General features: G+C 42.2%; 1 protein-coding gene across 2 annotated transcripts in view; it reads left to right on the forward strand.

Annotated features, from left to right (window-relative positions):
* The window catches only part of LOC139421409 (ubiquitin carboxyl-terminal hydrolase 43-like), a 90727-nt gene extending 76269 nt beyond the window's left edge, over window positions 1-14458 (forward strand). For both annotated transcript variants that reach the window (XM_071172276.1, XM_071172277.1), the window contains exons 10-15: window positions 1396-1473; window positions 3319-3448; window positions 7831-8215; window positions 8445-8603; window positions 9475-9645; window positions 9877-14458. In XM_071172276.1, the coding sequence (XP_071028377.1) occupies window positions 1396-1473; window positions 3319-3448; window positions 7831-8215; window positions 8445-8603; window positions 9475-9645; window positions 9877-11018 (2065 nt within the window). In that variant the 3' untranslated portion in view covers window positions 11019-14458. The remainder of the gene's footprint in view (window positions 1-1395; window positions 1474-3318; window positions 3449-7830; window positions 8216-8444; window positions 8604-9474; window positions 9646-9876) is intronic.
* The last annotated feature ends 3842 nt before the right edge of the window (window positions 14459-18300 follow it).

Genomic DNA, 18300 nt, shown 5'->3' on the forward strand with positions numbered 1-18300 from the left:
TTTCTTGACCGGACTAAGATTCAACTCGGATCAAAACGTTGTCTTTATTGTGCGTCTGATTAAATCACCATGGGAGCATACCAGAGTTGCGGGCATTCCTTTTTTCTTCAACTACTTTCTTACCATCGATTGTGCTTTAAACATATGTTGTTGTGTGAATAGTTTGTGGATATTCTGTTTATTCAGCCTCTGAAAACGCACTTCTGAAAGCACTATCTACAAATCCATGATCTACTCCTTTTTGTGAATCCCAGTGTGGTGGATGTTTAATTGTAAGGTCCTGCTGACACCTAGTGGCTGTACAGAGTCTATAAATACATGCTGCTACACAAAGACCCTCTGAAAAGGTCTCGATGCCGCATTTCCAATGGGGATTTACCCTGGTGTTTTACGCCAGAAGGCTCAGACTTTTCTGTTTCCATCTATGTGGGCTGGCACCTATGTCTCACGAGGCCATGGCTCTGCTCTGACTTGGAGCCATGGCAAAGCCCTGGGTACTTTTCAGCTGGCATTTACATGATGGCTAATTCTGAACTTTAACACCTTCTCGCAAAACTACAGTGTTCTTGAATGATGCAGAGCTTGAAGATTCTGCTCGCCATAAGTATTTAGTGCCACACTCCTAATGGAAACACAATAACTCTAGAGTTTACACCAGGGGTTCCCAACTGGTTTGGCCCACGACCCCATTTTGATATAACATTTTTTTGTGACAACACCATTGTAAAAAAAAAAAGAAGTGATGAAATCAACAGCCAATATTTACTTATTTAATTGGGGCTATGACAATGTATTACAAATCAGTCTGATAATACTTTTGACAGTAATCATTTTCTATGATCTTCTGTACAGAAAATAACTATCATTGATTATGTTATTTTTCCCTGATTTTGTGCCTGATCTTGTCCACTCTGTTCTAATAAGGCTTGTGGGCATTGTAGAGGGAAACAGACACACATGTGTTCCTGAGAGTCTTATCTTTCAGTGATGGGGTCATAATATTTTGTATCTTAAACCGTTCAAAGGATAGAGCCACATTTGTAGGAAGAAAACAGAAACCTGACTGTTTATTACAACCACATCTAGCGGCTACCGGAGGTTACTGACATAGCCCCAGTTCTATGAACCAAGCATGATTTTTTTCCAGAGTTTCTCTTGTGACACCATTTTCAAATCTGGAGACCCCACATGGGGTTGCGACCCCTAGTTTGGGAAACGCTAGCCTACATTAACATAAAACACTGGTGGCCCACTGGTGAGGAGGGTAAGACTCAATGGAAAAGCACCTTAACAAAATGTACATACCACCTGAATAATAGGTGAACAGTGTGCGAAGGGGATTATGCTGAAGTTTTACCTCGCTAATCTGATGACCTTTGACCCCTTTGTTCCCAGAGCTCTTAATCTCTGTGGCTCAGGAGGACCGCCCCATGTGAAGCTCATCATCGAGTGGGAACACAGAATCAAAGACTGGTCAGTCATTCTCAGTGACAGTCTATAACCTTCTAGCCCTGAATTATTGTAGACCAACTGTAATCATAAAACAGTATGTACAGTGCCTTGCGAAAGTATTCGGCCCCCTTGAACTTTGCGACCTTTTGCCACATTTCAGGCTTCAAACATAAAGATATAAAACTGTATTTTTTGGTGAAGAATCAACAACAAGTGGGACACAATCATGAAGTGGAACGACATTTATTGGATATTTCAAACTTTTTTAACAAATCAAAAACTGAAAAATTGGGCGTGCAAAATTATTCAGCCCCCTTAAGTTAATACTTTATAGTGCCACCTTTTGCTGCGATTACAGCTGTAAGTCGCTTGGGGTATGTCTCTATCAGTTTTGCACATCGAGAGACTGACATTTTTTCCCATTCCTCCTTGCAAAACAGCTCGAGCTCAGTGAGGTTGGATGGAGAGCATTTGTGAACAGCAGTTTTCAGTTCTTTCCACAGATTCTCGATTGGATTCAGGTCTGGACTTTGACTTGGCCATTCTAACACCTGGATATGTTTATTTTTGAACCATTCCATTGTAGATTTTGCTTTATGTTTTGGATCATTGTCTTGTTGGAAGACAAATCTCCGTCCCAGTCTCAGGTCTTTTGCAGACTCCATCAGGTTTTCTTCCAGAATGGTCCTGTATTTGGCTCCATCCATCTTCCCATCAATTTTAACCATCTTCCCTGTCCCAGCTGAAGAAAATCAGGCCCAAAACCATGATGCTGCCACCACCATGTTTGACAGTGGGGATGGTGTGTTCAGCTGTGTTGCTTTTACGCCAAACATAACGTTTTGCATTGTTGCCAAAAAAGTTCAATTTTGGTTTCATCTGACCATTAGCACCTTCTTCCACATGTTTGGTGTGTCTCCCAGGTGGCTTGTGGCAAACTTTAAACAACACTTTTTATGGATATCTTTAAGAAATGGCTTTCTTCTTGCCACTCTTCCATAAAGGCCAGATTTGTGCAATATACGACTGATTGTTGTCCTATGGACAGAGTCTCCCACCTCAGCTGTAGATCTCTGCAGTTCATCCAGAGTGATCATGGGCCTCTTGGCTGCATCTCTAATCAGTCTTCTCCTTGTATGAGCTGAAAGTTTAGAGGGACGGCCAGGTCTTGGTAGATTTGCAGTGGTCTGATACTCCTTCCATTTCAATATTATCGCTTGCACAGTGCTCCTTGGGATGTTTAAAGCTTGGGAAATCTTTTTGTATCCAAATCCGGCTTTAAACTTCTTCACAACAGTATCTCGGACCTGCCTGGTGTGTTTCTTGTTCTTCATGATGCTCTCTGCGCTTTTAACGGACCTCTGAGACTATCACAGTGCAGGTGCATTTATACGGAGACTTGATTACACACAGGTGGATTGTATTTATCATCATTAGTCATTTAGGTCAACATTGGATCATTCAAAGATCCTCACTGAACTTCTGGAGAGAGTTTGCTGCACTGAAAGTAAAGGGGCTGAATAATTTTGCACGCCCAATTTTTCAGTTTTTGATTTGTTAAAAAAGTTTGAAATATCCAATAAATGTCGTTCCACTTCATGATTGTGTCCCACTTGTTGTTGATTCTTCACAAAAAAATACAGTTTTATATCTTTATGTTTGAAGCCTGAAATGTGGCAAAAGGTCGCAAAGTTCAAGGGGGCCGAATACTTTCGCAAGGCACTGTATGCTGCTGCACATGCCTTATTTTACTAATGCCTGGCAGCCTCTTTCTCTCTCTGTGCATGTTCCCAACTCTCTGTCTGTCTGTCTGTCTGTCTGTCTGTCTGTCTGTCTGTCTGTCTGCGTGTTGTCGGTCTCCTGCAGCCTGTTTGGGAACATCCAGGAGGAGGTGGTGAAGGATGCTGAGAGTGTGAGAGGCCAGCATCAGCAGCACGTCCAGCAGCACAGTTGTACCCTGGACGAGTGCTTTCAGCTCTACACTAAAGAGGAACAGGTACATTATCTCCTCCTACGGTCAGGCAACAACCACTGCTGAGTACAATCTGTTGTCTCACTATAGTCTACAAGGGTGTCAAACTCATTCCACGGAGGGCCTTGTGTCTGCTGCTTTTAGTTTTTTCCTTTCAATTAAGCCCTAGACAACCAAGTGAGTTGAGTCCCTTACTAATTAGTGACCTTAATTCATAAATTAAGTCCAAGGGAACAGCGTAAACCCGCAGACACTCGGCCCTCCGTGGAATGAGTTTGACATGTGTCATAGAACCTTATGTACCGAACCCACTGACTGAATGACTGACGAGGAGCAAGGAAATCCTTCCTACCTGTAATTTTCATTATATACTGTATTTTTGTTTATAGGGGAGACTGCCTCTAGTTTGAAACAGTCCTTTAAGGGAAATTCATCCAAATTACAAATACATGCATCTTATGCTACCTTAAAAATAAGATGCACATTTGTTATTTGGGTGAACAATCCCTTTAAGGACATCATTATGGAATCCATAATGCTTCTTACAGACCCCCCAGTGTTATAAGATGCAACGTCAACAGTAACATCAAAGGATATGAATGCTGTGGTATGATGCCAAGAACAAAATCTGCCTTCAGTCGAATCAATCAAGATGACCTGAGGTGGAATTAATCTTGCCAATTGGGCTCTTATTTTCCCATCCGTGGAGTGTTGAAATTCTATTAGAGCTGTGAATGGACTGTGTTTCTGCTGGGAACTGTATGCTCTCGCTTAACTGTACCTACACCCAGATCAGTGTCTAAACGACTTATGAATCAGAATACTTCCTTCCCTTCAAATGGTTGATTGATCTTCCTGCTCCCAGTTATACTGTACCACAATATATTGCTTACAGTCATGCCCCATCTCCATGCCCCTCCACACCTCGTTCCTAGGCCGTCATTGAAAATAAGAATTTGTTCTTAACTGACTTGCCTAGTTAAATAAAGGTACAAATTAATTTTTACAAATTCTAAATAAATAAATAAATAAACATGAAGAGGTTGTTTCAGGGAACGTTCTGAATATCCAAATCAAATCAAATTTGACTATTTGTACCGAATACAACAGTACAGTGAAATGCTTACTTACAAGCCCTTAACCAACCATGCAGTTAAGAAAAATACATTCAAAAAGTAAGAAATAATATTAACAAATCATTTAAGCGCGGCAGTAAAATAACAATAGCAAGGCTATACACAGGGGGTACCGGTACTATCAGGTATCAAGGTAAGACCCAAGTGCAGACTGTGAAGGGGCAGGCAAACGACAGGTCAAGGCAGGCAGGGGTCGATAATCCAGAGTAGGAGCAAATGTACTGGGACAGGCAGAGTTCTCAGGCGTGGGGGGGACAGGGTCAAGACAGGCAAGAGTCAAAAACCAGGAGTACGAGAAAAAGAGAGGCTGGTAAAAGACAGAAGCTGACAGGAACAAACGCTGGTAAGCTTGACAAACAAGACCAACTGGCACAGACAGAAAGAAAACACAGGTATAAATACCCAGAGGATAAGTGGGGAAGATGGGCGACACCTGGAGAGGACAGGTGAAACAGATCAGGGTGTGACAGGTACAGAGTCAATGTGCGGGGGCACCGGTTAGTCGAGGTAATTGAGGTAGTATGTACAGTTGAAGTCGGAAGTTTACATACTGTACACCTTAGCCAAATACATTTAAACACAGTTTTTCACAATTACTGACATTAGTCTTAGGTCAGTTAGGATCACCACATTATTTTAAGAATGTGAAATGTCAGAATAATCGTAGAGAGAATTATTTCTTTCAGCTTTTATTTCTTTCATCACATTCCCAGTGGGTCAGAAGTTTACATACACAGTATTTGGTAGCATTGCCTTTAAATTGTTTAACTTGGGTCAAACGTTTTGGGTAGCCTTCCACAAGCTTCCCACAATAAGTTGGGTGAATTTTAGCCCATTTCTCCTGACAGAGCTGGTGTGACTGAGTCAGGTTTGTAGGCCTCCTTGCTCGCAAACGCTTTTCAGTTCTGCCCATCAAATTTTCTATTGGATTGAGGTCAGGGCTTTGTGATGGCCACTCCAATACCTTGACTTTGTTGTCCTCAAGCCATTTTGCCACAACTTTGGAAGTATGCTTGGGGTCATTGTCCATTTGGAAGACCCATTTGCGACCAAGCTTTAACTTCCTTACTGATGTCTTGAGATGTTGCTTCAATTTATCCACATAATTTTCCATCCTCATGATGCCATCTATTTTGTGAGGTGCACCAGTCCCTCCTACAGCAAAACACCACCAAAACATGATGCTGCCACCCTGTGCTTCACGTTTGGGATTGTGTTCTTCGGCTTGCAAGCCTCCCCCTTTTTCCTCCAAACATTACGCTGGTCATTATGGCCAAACAGTTCTATTTTTGTTTCATCAGACCAGAGGACATTTCTCCAAAAAGTACGATTTTTTTTTCTGAAGTCTTGGCTGATTTCTTTAGATTTTCCATGATGTCAAGCAAAGAGGCACTGAGTTTGAAGGTAGGCCTTGAAATACATCCACAGGTACACCTCCAATTGACTCAAATTATGTAAATTAGCAGTTAAGAAAAATACATTCAGAAACTTCTAAAGCCATGACATCCTTTTCTGCAATTTTCCAAGCTGTTTAAAGGCACAGTCAACTTAGTGTATGTTAACTTCTGACCCACTGGAATTGTGATACAGGGAATTTTATAAGTTAAATAATCTCTTCGTAAACAAATGTTGGAAAAATGACATGTGTCATGCACAAAGTAGATGTCCTAACCGACTTGCCAAAATTATAGTTTGTTAATAAGAAATTTGTGGAGTGGTTGAAAACAGAGTTTTAAAGACTCCAACCTAAGTGTATGTAAACTTCCGACTTCAACTGTACATGTAGGTAGAGTTATTAAAGTGACTATGCATAGATAATAACAGAGAATAGCAGCAGCGTAAAATAGATTGCAAATAGTTTGGGTAGCCATTTGATTAGATGGTCAGGAGTCTTATGGCTTGGGGGTAGAAGCTGTTTAGAAGCCTCTTAGACCTAGACTTGGAGCTCCGGTACTGCTTGCCATGCGGTAGCAGAGAGAATAGTCTATGACTAGGGTGGCTTTTTAGGGCCTTCCTCTGACACCGCCTGGTATAGAGGTCCTGGATGGCAGGAAGCTTGGCCCCGGTGATGTACTGGGCCGTACGCACTACCCACTGTAGTGCCTTGCGGTCGGAGGCCGAGCAGTCGATATACCGTGCAGTGATGCAACCCGTCAGGATGCTCTCGATGGTGCAGCTGTAGAACCTTTTGAGGATCTGAGGACCCATGCCAAATCTTTTCAGTGTCCTGATGGGGAATAGGTTTTGTCGTGCCCTCTTCATGACTGTCTTGGTGTGCTTGGACCATGTTAGTTAGGTAATAGAGGTGTACGGGAACTTAAAAGCCTGTAATTTGGTTTATGTAATACGCTTATGAAGTTGACATGTGCGATAGATATCTAGAACATGTCCTCCTCAAGAGCCTTCTCTTAGTTTCTTCCTGAGCATTGTTTGAGTCCTATGTCTACTTCTGATAGGAGTGAATAATTTCTCATTGCCATTCATGAGGCAAATGACTAAGCTTTCTTTAGCTCCATTCGTGACCAGATTAGTATCCTCGACTGAACATGAAGGTTATTGGATACAGCTGCCTCCATCTCCTTCCTCCACTCTTCTTCATGCACACTAATCAGAGGGAATAGAGTACCAGAGGCGGTCGCCCCAGCAACAGGTTGTGAAAGTGACTGATAAATTAGGCTTCACATACTGTTCTGATGAAACAGACACGGTCTCATGCACAGAGCTATCACTGAAGACCACCGCAACCTGTATCAGACCACATTTCATGTCTTAAACACTGTCCACCAGCTTCAAACTGCTGGAAAAACAATATTTTTTGGTTATTTCACAGCGATTTAGATGGTACAATGATTCCCTACACTATTCAGTGCTTGCTTTCTCACATAAACTGAAATTGAGCAAACAGTGTAGAATTTTTGCAACCAGGAAATGAGCGATTTTCGCTAGATAATACAGCCACAAAGTCAGAGCAGCTGCCGCTCCGGCGGGAAATTGCACACAGCCAATCACAAGACTGGTGGGTAAGTAATACTGTGAAATATTATCATTCCACAATTAGCGACAGATATATTATGGACATTTTCTGAAATTGCAATTCAAAAATGTAAAACAATCCAATGTAGCACCTTAAGAGAGTGTTATGAAATTATTTCAGTGGGTTGATTGAGGGACAAGGTTTCATTTTTTTTGTTTTTTTCATCTCTCTCTCTCTCTCTCTCTCTCTCTCTCTCTCTCTCTCTCTCTCTCTCTCTCTCTCTCTCTCTCCGCCAGCTGGCCCCAGACGATGCATGGAAATGTCCCCACTGTAAGCAGCTGCAGCAGGGCATGGTGAAGATGAGCCTGTGGACGCTGCCTGACATCCTCATCCTCCACCTCAAGCGCTTCCGGCAGGTGGGCGAGCGCCGCAACAAGCTGGCCACGCTGGTGCGCTTCCCCCTAGACGGCCTAGACATGGCGCCCCATGTGGTGAAGAGGAGTCAGAGCACCCGGCTGCCCCCCCACTGTCCTCTGCCCCCCCACGGTCCTCTGCTCCCTGGCCCCCTGCACCCGGCCTGGAAACAGCCCTGCCCACCCGACGTGGCCCCTCCAGACTTCCTATATGACCTCTATGCCGTGTGTAACCATCACGGAGGCATGCACGGGGGACATTACACAGGTTTGTATGGAGGGATTGTCTGGCTGTCATATTCACATCCTATAAATGTTCTATGAAATATCAATCTCATTGAAAGTGGTCTTTAATCAGCAAGGTGTCTTGAAGTGAGATCGAGTCCAAAAATGTGTTTGATGGTGATGATAATAAAGATATGGTGGTGGTTTGTTTAGTATGTATGTAAGTACACACTGTTGTGCATGTCTGAACAGGTGTCTGTGTCTCTGTGCAGCGTTCTGCAGGAACTCATTGGACGCCCAGTGGTATGGGTATGATGACAGCAGTGCAGAGCCAGTCACAGAGGGGGAGGTGTGCACACGGGGAGCCTACATCCTCTTCTACCAGAGACGCAACACCATCCCTCCATGGTCAGCCAGCTCCTCTCTCAGAGGTGAGCCGTGTTGACAAGTCCATTAATTAAGCCACAGTCTGCAATATGTCCTGCAATTCTATTGTGTCATTTCAATAGATGATATATACCAATTGGTTCTTGAAGAATACTGACCTTTAGAGGTCTTCAGTTGAAAGTACATGTAATGGAAATAAGGCTTCTGATATCCATTATTGGTGAAATGATGGCTTTCATCACCCAATAATGAATGGTACTTCACTGACAGCATCCAGACATGTTTCTAATTTAAAGCATTAATGTTGAAATCAAAAGAGTGTATGATTGGCAGTGTGTAATGACCTTGTCCATCATAGGATTGAGGTACAGTAAAGGCATACTAGGTTTGGTTTGCTCCCAGCAGAAGTTGGATAGGCAAAGGGAACGTCTGTGCATTGCATACTCCCTTAAAAGAGTTTTGCTTAAAAACTAGAAAAAAGCTGCAATAGCGGCAATTGTCCCTCTTGAGACGCTGTAGCCAGTATACACTTCCTCAAAATAGTCAGAATTAATCTAAGATAACTCAAGAAACCTATCATTCATTTTGACATTTTTGCAGTGGAGATCTTAGTCGTGCATTTTTACATCTAACTAAGATGTTTGGTGCACTATTTCACAATGAAAAAGTTTATTGAATAATCCTTACTGTTGACCAATCTCCGACCAAGGGGCATAGGCTTCCAAACTAACAACAACTAACAAAATGTTGTCGTAATATATGCACAAACTCTTCCCGAAATGTTTCGGCTGGGAAGCATGCGGACGCCTACTGTCTCCCTCTAGGAAAAGGAGACAGGTTTGTATGTATTATTTGTGTTGAGAGTCCAGTAGATGGCACTTTGCTCTCTATAACAGTGTTCTTCTACTTCTACAGGCTCCACCAGCTCCTCCACGTCAGACCACTGGCTGATCCGTCTGACGCGGGACAGTAAGAGGCACAGCCTGTTCTCTGGGGGGTCCACCTCTGGCCCTCCTGGCCCCACACCAACCCTCGAATCCCCAGAGCTCCCTGTGTTCGAGGACGAGCCTCTCAAAACAGCGACAGGTGAGTAGCACATTTGGACACCATTTCCCCAGTCTGTCTCTAAATAAATAAAACCACTATGGTCTGATTGGTCTGAAGTTCTAGTTGTTACTCAAAGAGGATTATATCTTTGAGATAATGACATCATTAAAAAGCAGATGATTATGTAGATAAGTCGATCAATGAACCATTATAAAAGAGGAGGAATATGAGGGAAAATCCTTACTGTGTTTGTTTTTCTTCTGGGTCCAGATGGGTTTGAGAATAAGCCATTTGTCCGAGGCACTCAGGGCAGGAGCGTGAGCATGAGGTCACCCACTAAGACCAAGGACACCCTGAGCAAAGTGCTGCCCCTGCGCTGGTCCTTTGGTTCCAAGGACCGCCCCAAACCCTCCGCCCCCAGGCGAGGGGAGCTGGTGGAGTACCTGGAGTCAGGGCGCAGGCCGCGGTGCACCAAGGACCCCATCATCACCCTAGTGGCCACCCCGTCCCAGGGCGGGCACAGGGACCTGGGCAGCTCCCCCAGTGTCAGCAGCCTGAGCTGCATGGACAGGTCCAACTCTGAGGCCTGCGACTCCCCAAGAGTACCAGAGGGCCAGAGCAGGCCTACCGTAGAGAGGAGCTCTAGCCTGGGGCTCAGTATTATCACTAAAGCCAGGGATGACAGCTCACTGGGCCGGAGGTCCTCCAAGAGGTTCAGGCAGGACCAGGGCAGGACCCTGGACCATCACCCTCATAGAGGCTCTACTGATGGGATCCACATCAGCCACAGTGCCCCCCCAAGTAGGGACTCCACACTGAAGAGACCCAAGGCCCAAGCAGGGCTGACCTCCAGGGTAGGGGTGCTGCAGGCTGGTCTACAGCCTGAGGAGAGGAAGGGGGTGAGGGGTCAGGAGGTAAGGAGCCACGACAGCCTCTTGTCCTTTTTCAAATCAGGCTTCCTGAAGAAAGACACTCAGAGGACACCTAGCAAGGGGGAGGAAGTCCGGGCCAATGGCCATGGACGAACCAGCAAGGTGGCAAATGGTAGTTTGTCTAAACTCTCCCTCTCCAATGGGACCCTGAACGGTGTAGCGCTGGAGGAAAAGAGGGCCAACGGCGCCCCTAGAAGTGACTGCCGTCACAGCAAAGGGCAGCTTGTCAACGGGAGGGCAGGGAGTCACAGCTCTGCTGCTGACATCAAGCGTGCCCACAGCTCCAGTAACATCCAGACCAAACTGGACTTGACCCTGCGCAGGTGTTCCTCAATGCAGAGGAATGGGCAGGTAGCTCCCCCGGCCCCCCGCAGCAGCCTGGCCACAGACAAGCCCAGCTATGCCGCCCTGCAGCGGGCACGCTACAGCACCACCTCCCTGGGCAGGCAGCAGAGACCCGTCCCCGAGTCCTGCTTCTGACTCCCTCCGCACCGCTAGGCTAATTGGCTGCTGCCACAGTAGTAGAGTTACCTGGCCTGTGTGTCTCTTTATTTAGAGTTTCTGCCAATGCTACTGTCAGGGTTAGCATGTTAGTGTGAGCTGAGCAGTCTGGCCACCACTGCTAGAGCAGAGGAATAGTCACGGTGTTACTATAAGACAGGTTCTTAGGGGAGGCTTTGCCAACAGCTGAAATCAGTAATGCAGTGCGTAACAGTTAACTGTCTGTCATAGTCTTCTGTTTAATGTAAGTGCCTCTGTGACAGTTCAGAATGATTGTTTGTTGAACACTGGAACCACGCTATTGATTGACACACATCACATCAAGACGGTCACCAGGTCTCTGTAGTATAGCCAGCAGAGCTGTTGTTTCTGAAGGGCATCATGTACCCTCTGTTAACACTGATGTTTATTGACGTATTGTCTTTGTGTGTACATAAATCTATGCAGACTGTGTACAATGGAGAGGTACAACTGCTGTATTGTGATCATATTTATTCCACAAACATGTCAAGCATCGTTCTTGGTTGTATGCTGTCCTTGATTTTCTATTGATGTAGCCATGGAGGAATATCCTGCACAGAAAGATTCAGTTAAATGATTGTCTGTCTGTGCTTCCACTGCAAACTGTTTGCTGGGACCTCATACACTTATGTTATTACTAATATTCATCATGTATCATCTTCTGTCAGTGGCAACTGGCAACTGAAAGAAATAAGTACTGTAATAACCTGGTTGTTACACACCTGTTACTGACTACCGTACGGTAACGACGGTGTGTGATTGGAGGAGAAGTAAGGGTAGAGGAATGAAATGGTGATTTATGTTCGTAACTAACATGATTGAAATACTGGGTTGAAAAGAGGGTAGTTTGCACACCATGTACTCCAGCACAGTGATGGTCCTGTATACTCCACAATAGATTTAATGGATCTTGAACCAAAGTTTGTGTCAATCAGAACATTCATCAGGACCCTGAAAAAGGTCTAGATAATCTAGTTTAAGATTCATTGTGGAGCATACAAGAATACCTGACCTTATCTAGGACTTTCTATTTTAAATCTAAATGGAAAATAATTATCAAAAAGAGCCACTTGAGAGTTTTGTACATTGACTTGTGTGAACTTAGATGGGTGCTATTATGTGATGGTGAACTGTTGTGGAACCTCCTCACACCAGTGGTTTAGGTCAGCCCCTTATAGAGCACCAGGGACAGACTGACAGCCCATTTCAAGGCTTTTAATGTCACTCCCTGTATCTCCCCACTGCTGAGCTCCAGAGAAAGTTACTGCCTGTGTTTCACAATAACTCACCAGGGGGGATTAAACCTGCTCCCCTGTTGCCATGGCAAACTCCCTTAAAGATACCAACTGTGAAGGTGCTGCTGGCTGTTGTCCTCTGTAGAGGGGCAGGGATTTCTTGATTTTCATTCATTTTCAACCCAAAACATCTCTTGACTTAGCTTCCAATATACAATACATGACGATCTATTACATTACATGAAGATCATTTTGTAATTTTTCCTATAGAGTGCTGTAATGCATTTTAATTGTCAGCCATAGGGTACATGCCAATTCAGATATATGCACATTATGTGTATGTTCTAGTCAGTGCAGATTTCCCAGCAACAATGGATGGAAACGTATGATGTGTGTTTTATGTTAGGAGGGTGTAGAGCACATGTGTTTGAGCTTTCATCAACTGTATATGAACATATGTAGAAGTAATATTACCAACACAATGGCATACAGTGCTTCTGTAAAGGGAAAAATACTATCAGAGTTAATGTATTTATCTATTAGATTTCTGAGTTACTTAATTACTGTAACGGTTTTCCGTATGAGAAGGAGAGTCGGACCAAAATGCAGCGTGTAGATTGCGATCCATGTTTATTCAACAGACGAAACACGAATCTAAATACAAACACTACAAAAACAATAAACGTAACAAAAACCGAAACAGCCTATACTTGTGTAAAACTAACACAGAACAAGGACATCATGATACTAAGGACAATCACCCACAAACATACAGTGAAACCCAGGCTACCTAAATATGGTTCCCAATCAGAGACAATGACTAACACCTGCCTCTGATTGAGAACCATATCAGGCCAGACATAGAAATAGACAAACAAGACATCCAACATAGAATGCCCACTCAGATCACACCCTGACCAACCAAAACATAGAAATATACAAAGTAAACTATGGTCAGGGTGTGACAATTACTTAGGCCCATCGCCCCATGAGAAGCATAGGCCATCAACTGGCCATCAACTGAGTTGACTTCATGTATCTGAAATTATCTAGAATTTAATCCCAATGAAATGATACAATAATTTACTATTCTCCTATACTATAATGTTAATGTGTAGGACATATGATTGTGTTAGCAGACATACAGTAGTAGCTATGCAATATACTGGACCATATGGGATGCCCCATATGCATCATCATAACTTATTCTAATGGGGATTGGTTGATGACACTACACCATCAACATAGGCTGATGACAGTACACCATCAACATAGGCTCATGACACCACACCATCAACATAGGCTGATGACACTACACCATCAACATAGGCTGATGACACCACACCATCAACATAGGCTGATGACACTACACCATCAACATAGGCTGATGACACCACACCATCAACATAGGCTGATGACACTACACCATCAACATAGCCTGATGACACCACACCATCAACATTGTCTGATGACACTACACCATCAACATCGGCTGATGACACCACACCATCAACATTGGCTGATGACACTACACCATCAACATAGGCTGATGACACCACACCATCAACATAGGCTGATGACACTACACCATCAACATAGGCTGATGACACTACACCATCAACATAGGCTGATGACACTACACCATCAACATAGGCTGATGACACTACACCATCAACATAGGCTGATGACACTACACCATCAACATTGTCTGATGACACTACACCATCAACATAGGCTGATGACACTACACCATCAACATAGGCTGATGACACTAGCTCAAATGTTATGCATTTTTTTTATTCACTTGTTCTCATCAATTTTGTTTCTGCAACCTTATTTAACTTTTCTGTATCACTTTGTTTACCAAAACGAGCACTTGTTTTGGAAGTGACCCTAAATGAAGGATGCTTTCCTTGGGAGGGCATGGGTTGACTATATTTTATATGCAACTTTTGTAAAAGTCTACATTTTATACCTGATTTGTAATTATGCAAATGAAGGCTCCAGATGATCAAATCAGATAATGTATGTTTCTGATTAGAGAGCAACTTCAGGATAAAGCACAAGTGGACTTTAATTGTGAACTTAACATATATATTGTATCTGCTTATTACCATACTGGAATTTATTTCAATTGCAAATTAAACACAGCTTTTCTCACAACTATTCTCTTTATTATATCATAATACAAACGAGGAGATATTCAATTGCATGTGTCATTGTATCTGTCTAACTTGGACTTTGAACTGCCTCAGGTTCTGCTCATTTCCATATCACATCATACCAGCTTAACTTACAAAACCAAGGTGTAGAGAACAACTGATTAACAAAAGTTGAACTATTGTGGAGAAAAAATTGTATTCCAAATGTTTCTTAAATTCATCATCCAGTGTGTCATACATGTTTTGTTGATATTGGGAGAGCACATTCCAAATAGTTATCTTGCCATGTGAGCTGTGCTTTTAGGGAAATGTATGCCTTTCCTATACACACCTTTCCTTCTCACTTCTCAGTAGTTGGTATTCAGACTTACCTTATGCAGGTGTGTAACAGGCTTTATAGGCGTGGCTAACAGAATTCCTTGTTTCAGATTTAATTCAATAGGGTTTTCAGTACATTTATCTAAAGCCATCCCTTTAAATTGGGTGTACCTTTAATTTGAGTTCTCTACAGACTCACTAGAATATGTGGAGAGAACGGTTCAGAATATTAGGGATCAATGAAAGAAAGTAATTTAAATTAGAGTTTGACCGATTATGATTTTTCAGCGCCGATGCCGATTATTGGAGGACCAAAAAAAGCTGATACCGATTAATCGGCAGATTTTTATATATATATATATATATTTGTAATATATATATATTTTTTTTTCTCCACTTCCTGTCTAACTGACGTGCCCAAAGTAAACTGCTTGTCACTCAGGCTCAGAAGCCAGGATATGCATATAATTGGTACTATTGGATAGAAAACACTTTGACGTTTGTAGAAATGTTAAAATAATGTATGAGACTATAGCACAATTAATATGGTAGGAGATAATCTAAAGAAAAAACAGACGGAATATTATTTATTTTGAGAGCCCATGCTCTTTCAATGGAAAGCTATGGGTGCTATGCAATTCCAGCTCCCACATTGCAATTCCTATCGCTTCCACTAGATGTCAACAGTCTTTGTTCAAGGTTTCAGGCTTGTTTCTTCCCAAACGAGGAAGAATTTTGAGTTTTGGTACAGGGAGTCAGAGTTGGAAATCAGTCTTTGCGATGAAGAGGATGCGCACTTGCTAATTTTACTTTTCTATTGAACATACATCTTTCTGTATGAAATATTATAGTTTAATTACATTTTAGGGTACCTGAGGATTAGATTTATTTTGACTTGTTTTAACAAAGTTTAGCAGTAGCTTTTTGGATTCCTTTCTCTGCATGTTGAAGAAGTGGATTACTCAAATCGATGGCGCCAACTATACCGACTTTTTGGGATATAAAGAACGATTTTATCTAACAAAACAACCATGCATGTTGTAGCTGGGACCCTTGGGATTGCAAATCAGAGGATGATTTTCAAAAATAAATGAATATTTAATCGCTATTTGTGATTTTACGAAGCATGTGCTGGTTGAAAAATATTTTGATGTGGAGCTCCATCCTCAAACAATCGCATGGCATGCTTTCGTTGTAAAGCCTATTGTAAATTGGATAATGCAGTTAGATTAACAAGAATTTAAGCTTTTAACCTATATAAGACAATTGTATGTACCTAGATGTTTACTATCCATCATTTTTATGATTATTTATTTGAATTGCGTGCCCTCGACTTTCACCGGAAGTTGTCCCGCTGACGGGACACCTATACCCTAAGAAGTTTTAAGTTCCTTGCTCAAAACATATGAATGCTGGTGGTTCAATATTCCCAGTTCTTCAATATTCCCAGTTAAGACATTTTAGGTTGTAGTTATTATAGCAATTATGATGCTTTGACTAGTTCTCTCTATACCATTTGTATTTCATATACCTTTGACTATTGGATGTTCTAATAGGCACTTTAGTATTGCCAGCCTAATCTCAGGAGTTGATAGGCTCGAAGTCATAAACATAAACATCAAGCATTGTTAAAAGCTGCTGGCAAATGTAGTAAAGTTAGAATGAATGCTTGCGAGCCTGCTGCTGCCTACCACCCCTCAGTCAGACTGCTCTATCAAATATCAAATCATAGACTTAATTATAATATAATAAACACAGAAATACAAGTCTTTGGTCATTAATATGGTCAAATCCAGAAACTATCATTTCGAAAACAATTATTCTTATTCTTTAAGTGAAATACGGAACCGTTCCTTATTTTATCGAATGGGTGGCAACCCTAAGTATAAATATTGCTGTTACATTGCACAACCTTCAATGTTATGTCATAATTATGTAAAATTCTGGCAAATTAGTTTGCAACGAGCCAGGCGGCCCAAACTGTTGCAATGAACGCAAGAGAAGTGACACAATTTCCCTGGTTAATATTGCCTACTAACATGAATTTCTTTTAACTAAATATGCAGGTTAAAAAAAGTTCCTTCTGTGTATTGATTTTAAGAAAGGCATTGATGTTTATGGTTAGGCACATTTGTGCAACGATTGTGCTTTTTTCACGAATGCGCTTTTGTTAAATCATCCCCCATTCATGGAAGTAGGCTGTGATTTGATAATAAATTAACAGGCACCGCATTGATTATATACAACGCAGGACAAGCTAGTAAACCTAGTAATATCATCAACCATGTGTAGTTAACTAGTGATTATGTGAAGATTGATTTTTATAAGATAAATTTAATGCTAGCTAGCAACTTACCTTGGCTCCTTGCTGCACTCGCGTGACAGGTGGTCAGCCTGCCACACAGTTTCCTCGTGGAATGCAATGTAATCGCCCATAATCGTCATCCAAAAATGCAGATTACCGATTGTTATGAAAACTTGAAATCGGCCCTAATTAATCGGCAATGCCGATATCGGTCGACCTCTAATTTAAATACACACATATTAATCTCCTTTCAGCACCAATTGGTAGATTTAAAAATACTGTGATGTTGTATATTATTTAGGGTTAGGAAATATCTATGACATTTTTTTTTTTTATTAAAAAAAGGTTTGGAGAGCCTTTATGCACTAAATATATTTGTGAATAAAACATACAGTGGTTTGATTCATTCTGAAAGTTGCCATATTGAATATTGTTCCATTAAATATTGAAAGGTGAGAAAAGTATAGAATAGAGGTTGAACAGTATTCTTATAAATCTAACCTAATAATCTTCATTAATCATAAATGTGACTCCAGTCGTTGTGAACTGTGGTCCAGGCTCCAGGTTTAAACTGCTACGTGTGGTGCATAATGAGTCAAATAGGCTACATGTCCCAAATTATTGGCTGTGGTCCAGGCTCCAGGTTTAAACTGCTACGTGTGGTGCATAATGGCTCAAATAGGCTACATGTCCCAAATTATTGGCTGTGGTCCAGGCTCCAGGTTTAAACTGCTACGTGTGGTGCATAATGACTCAAATAGGCTACATGTCCCAAATTATTGGCTGTGGTCCAGGCTCCAGGTTTAAACTGCTACGTGTGGTGCATAATGACTCAAATAGGCTACATGTCCCAAATTATTGGCTGTGGTCCAGGCTCCAGGTTTAAACTGCTACGTGTGGTGCATAATGACTCAAATAGGCTACATGTCCCAAATTATTGGCTGTGGTCCAGGCTCCAGGTTTAAACTGCTACGTATGGTGCATAATGACTCAAATAGGCTACATGTCCCAAATTATTGGCTGTGGTCCAGGCTCCAGGTTTAAACTGCTACGTGTGGTGCATAATGACTCAAATAGGCTACATGTCCCAAATTATTGGCTGTGGTCCAGGCTCCAGGTTTAAACTGCTACGTGTGGTGCATAATGACTCAAATAGGCTACATGTCCCAAATTATTGGCTGTGGTCCAGGCTCCAGGTTTAAACTGCTACGTGTGGTGCA

Source organism: Oncorhynchus clarkii, chromosome 12 (assembly GCF_045791955.1).
Source record: "Oncorhynchus clarkii lewisi isolate Uvic-CL-2024 chromosome 12, UVic_Ocla_1.0, whole genome shotgun sequence".
NCBI classification, from domain to species: domain Eukaryota; kingdom Metazoa; phylum Chordata; class Actinopteri; order Salmoniformes; family Salmonidae; genus Oncorhynchus; species Oncorhynchus clarkii.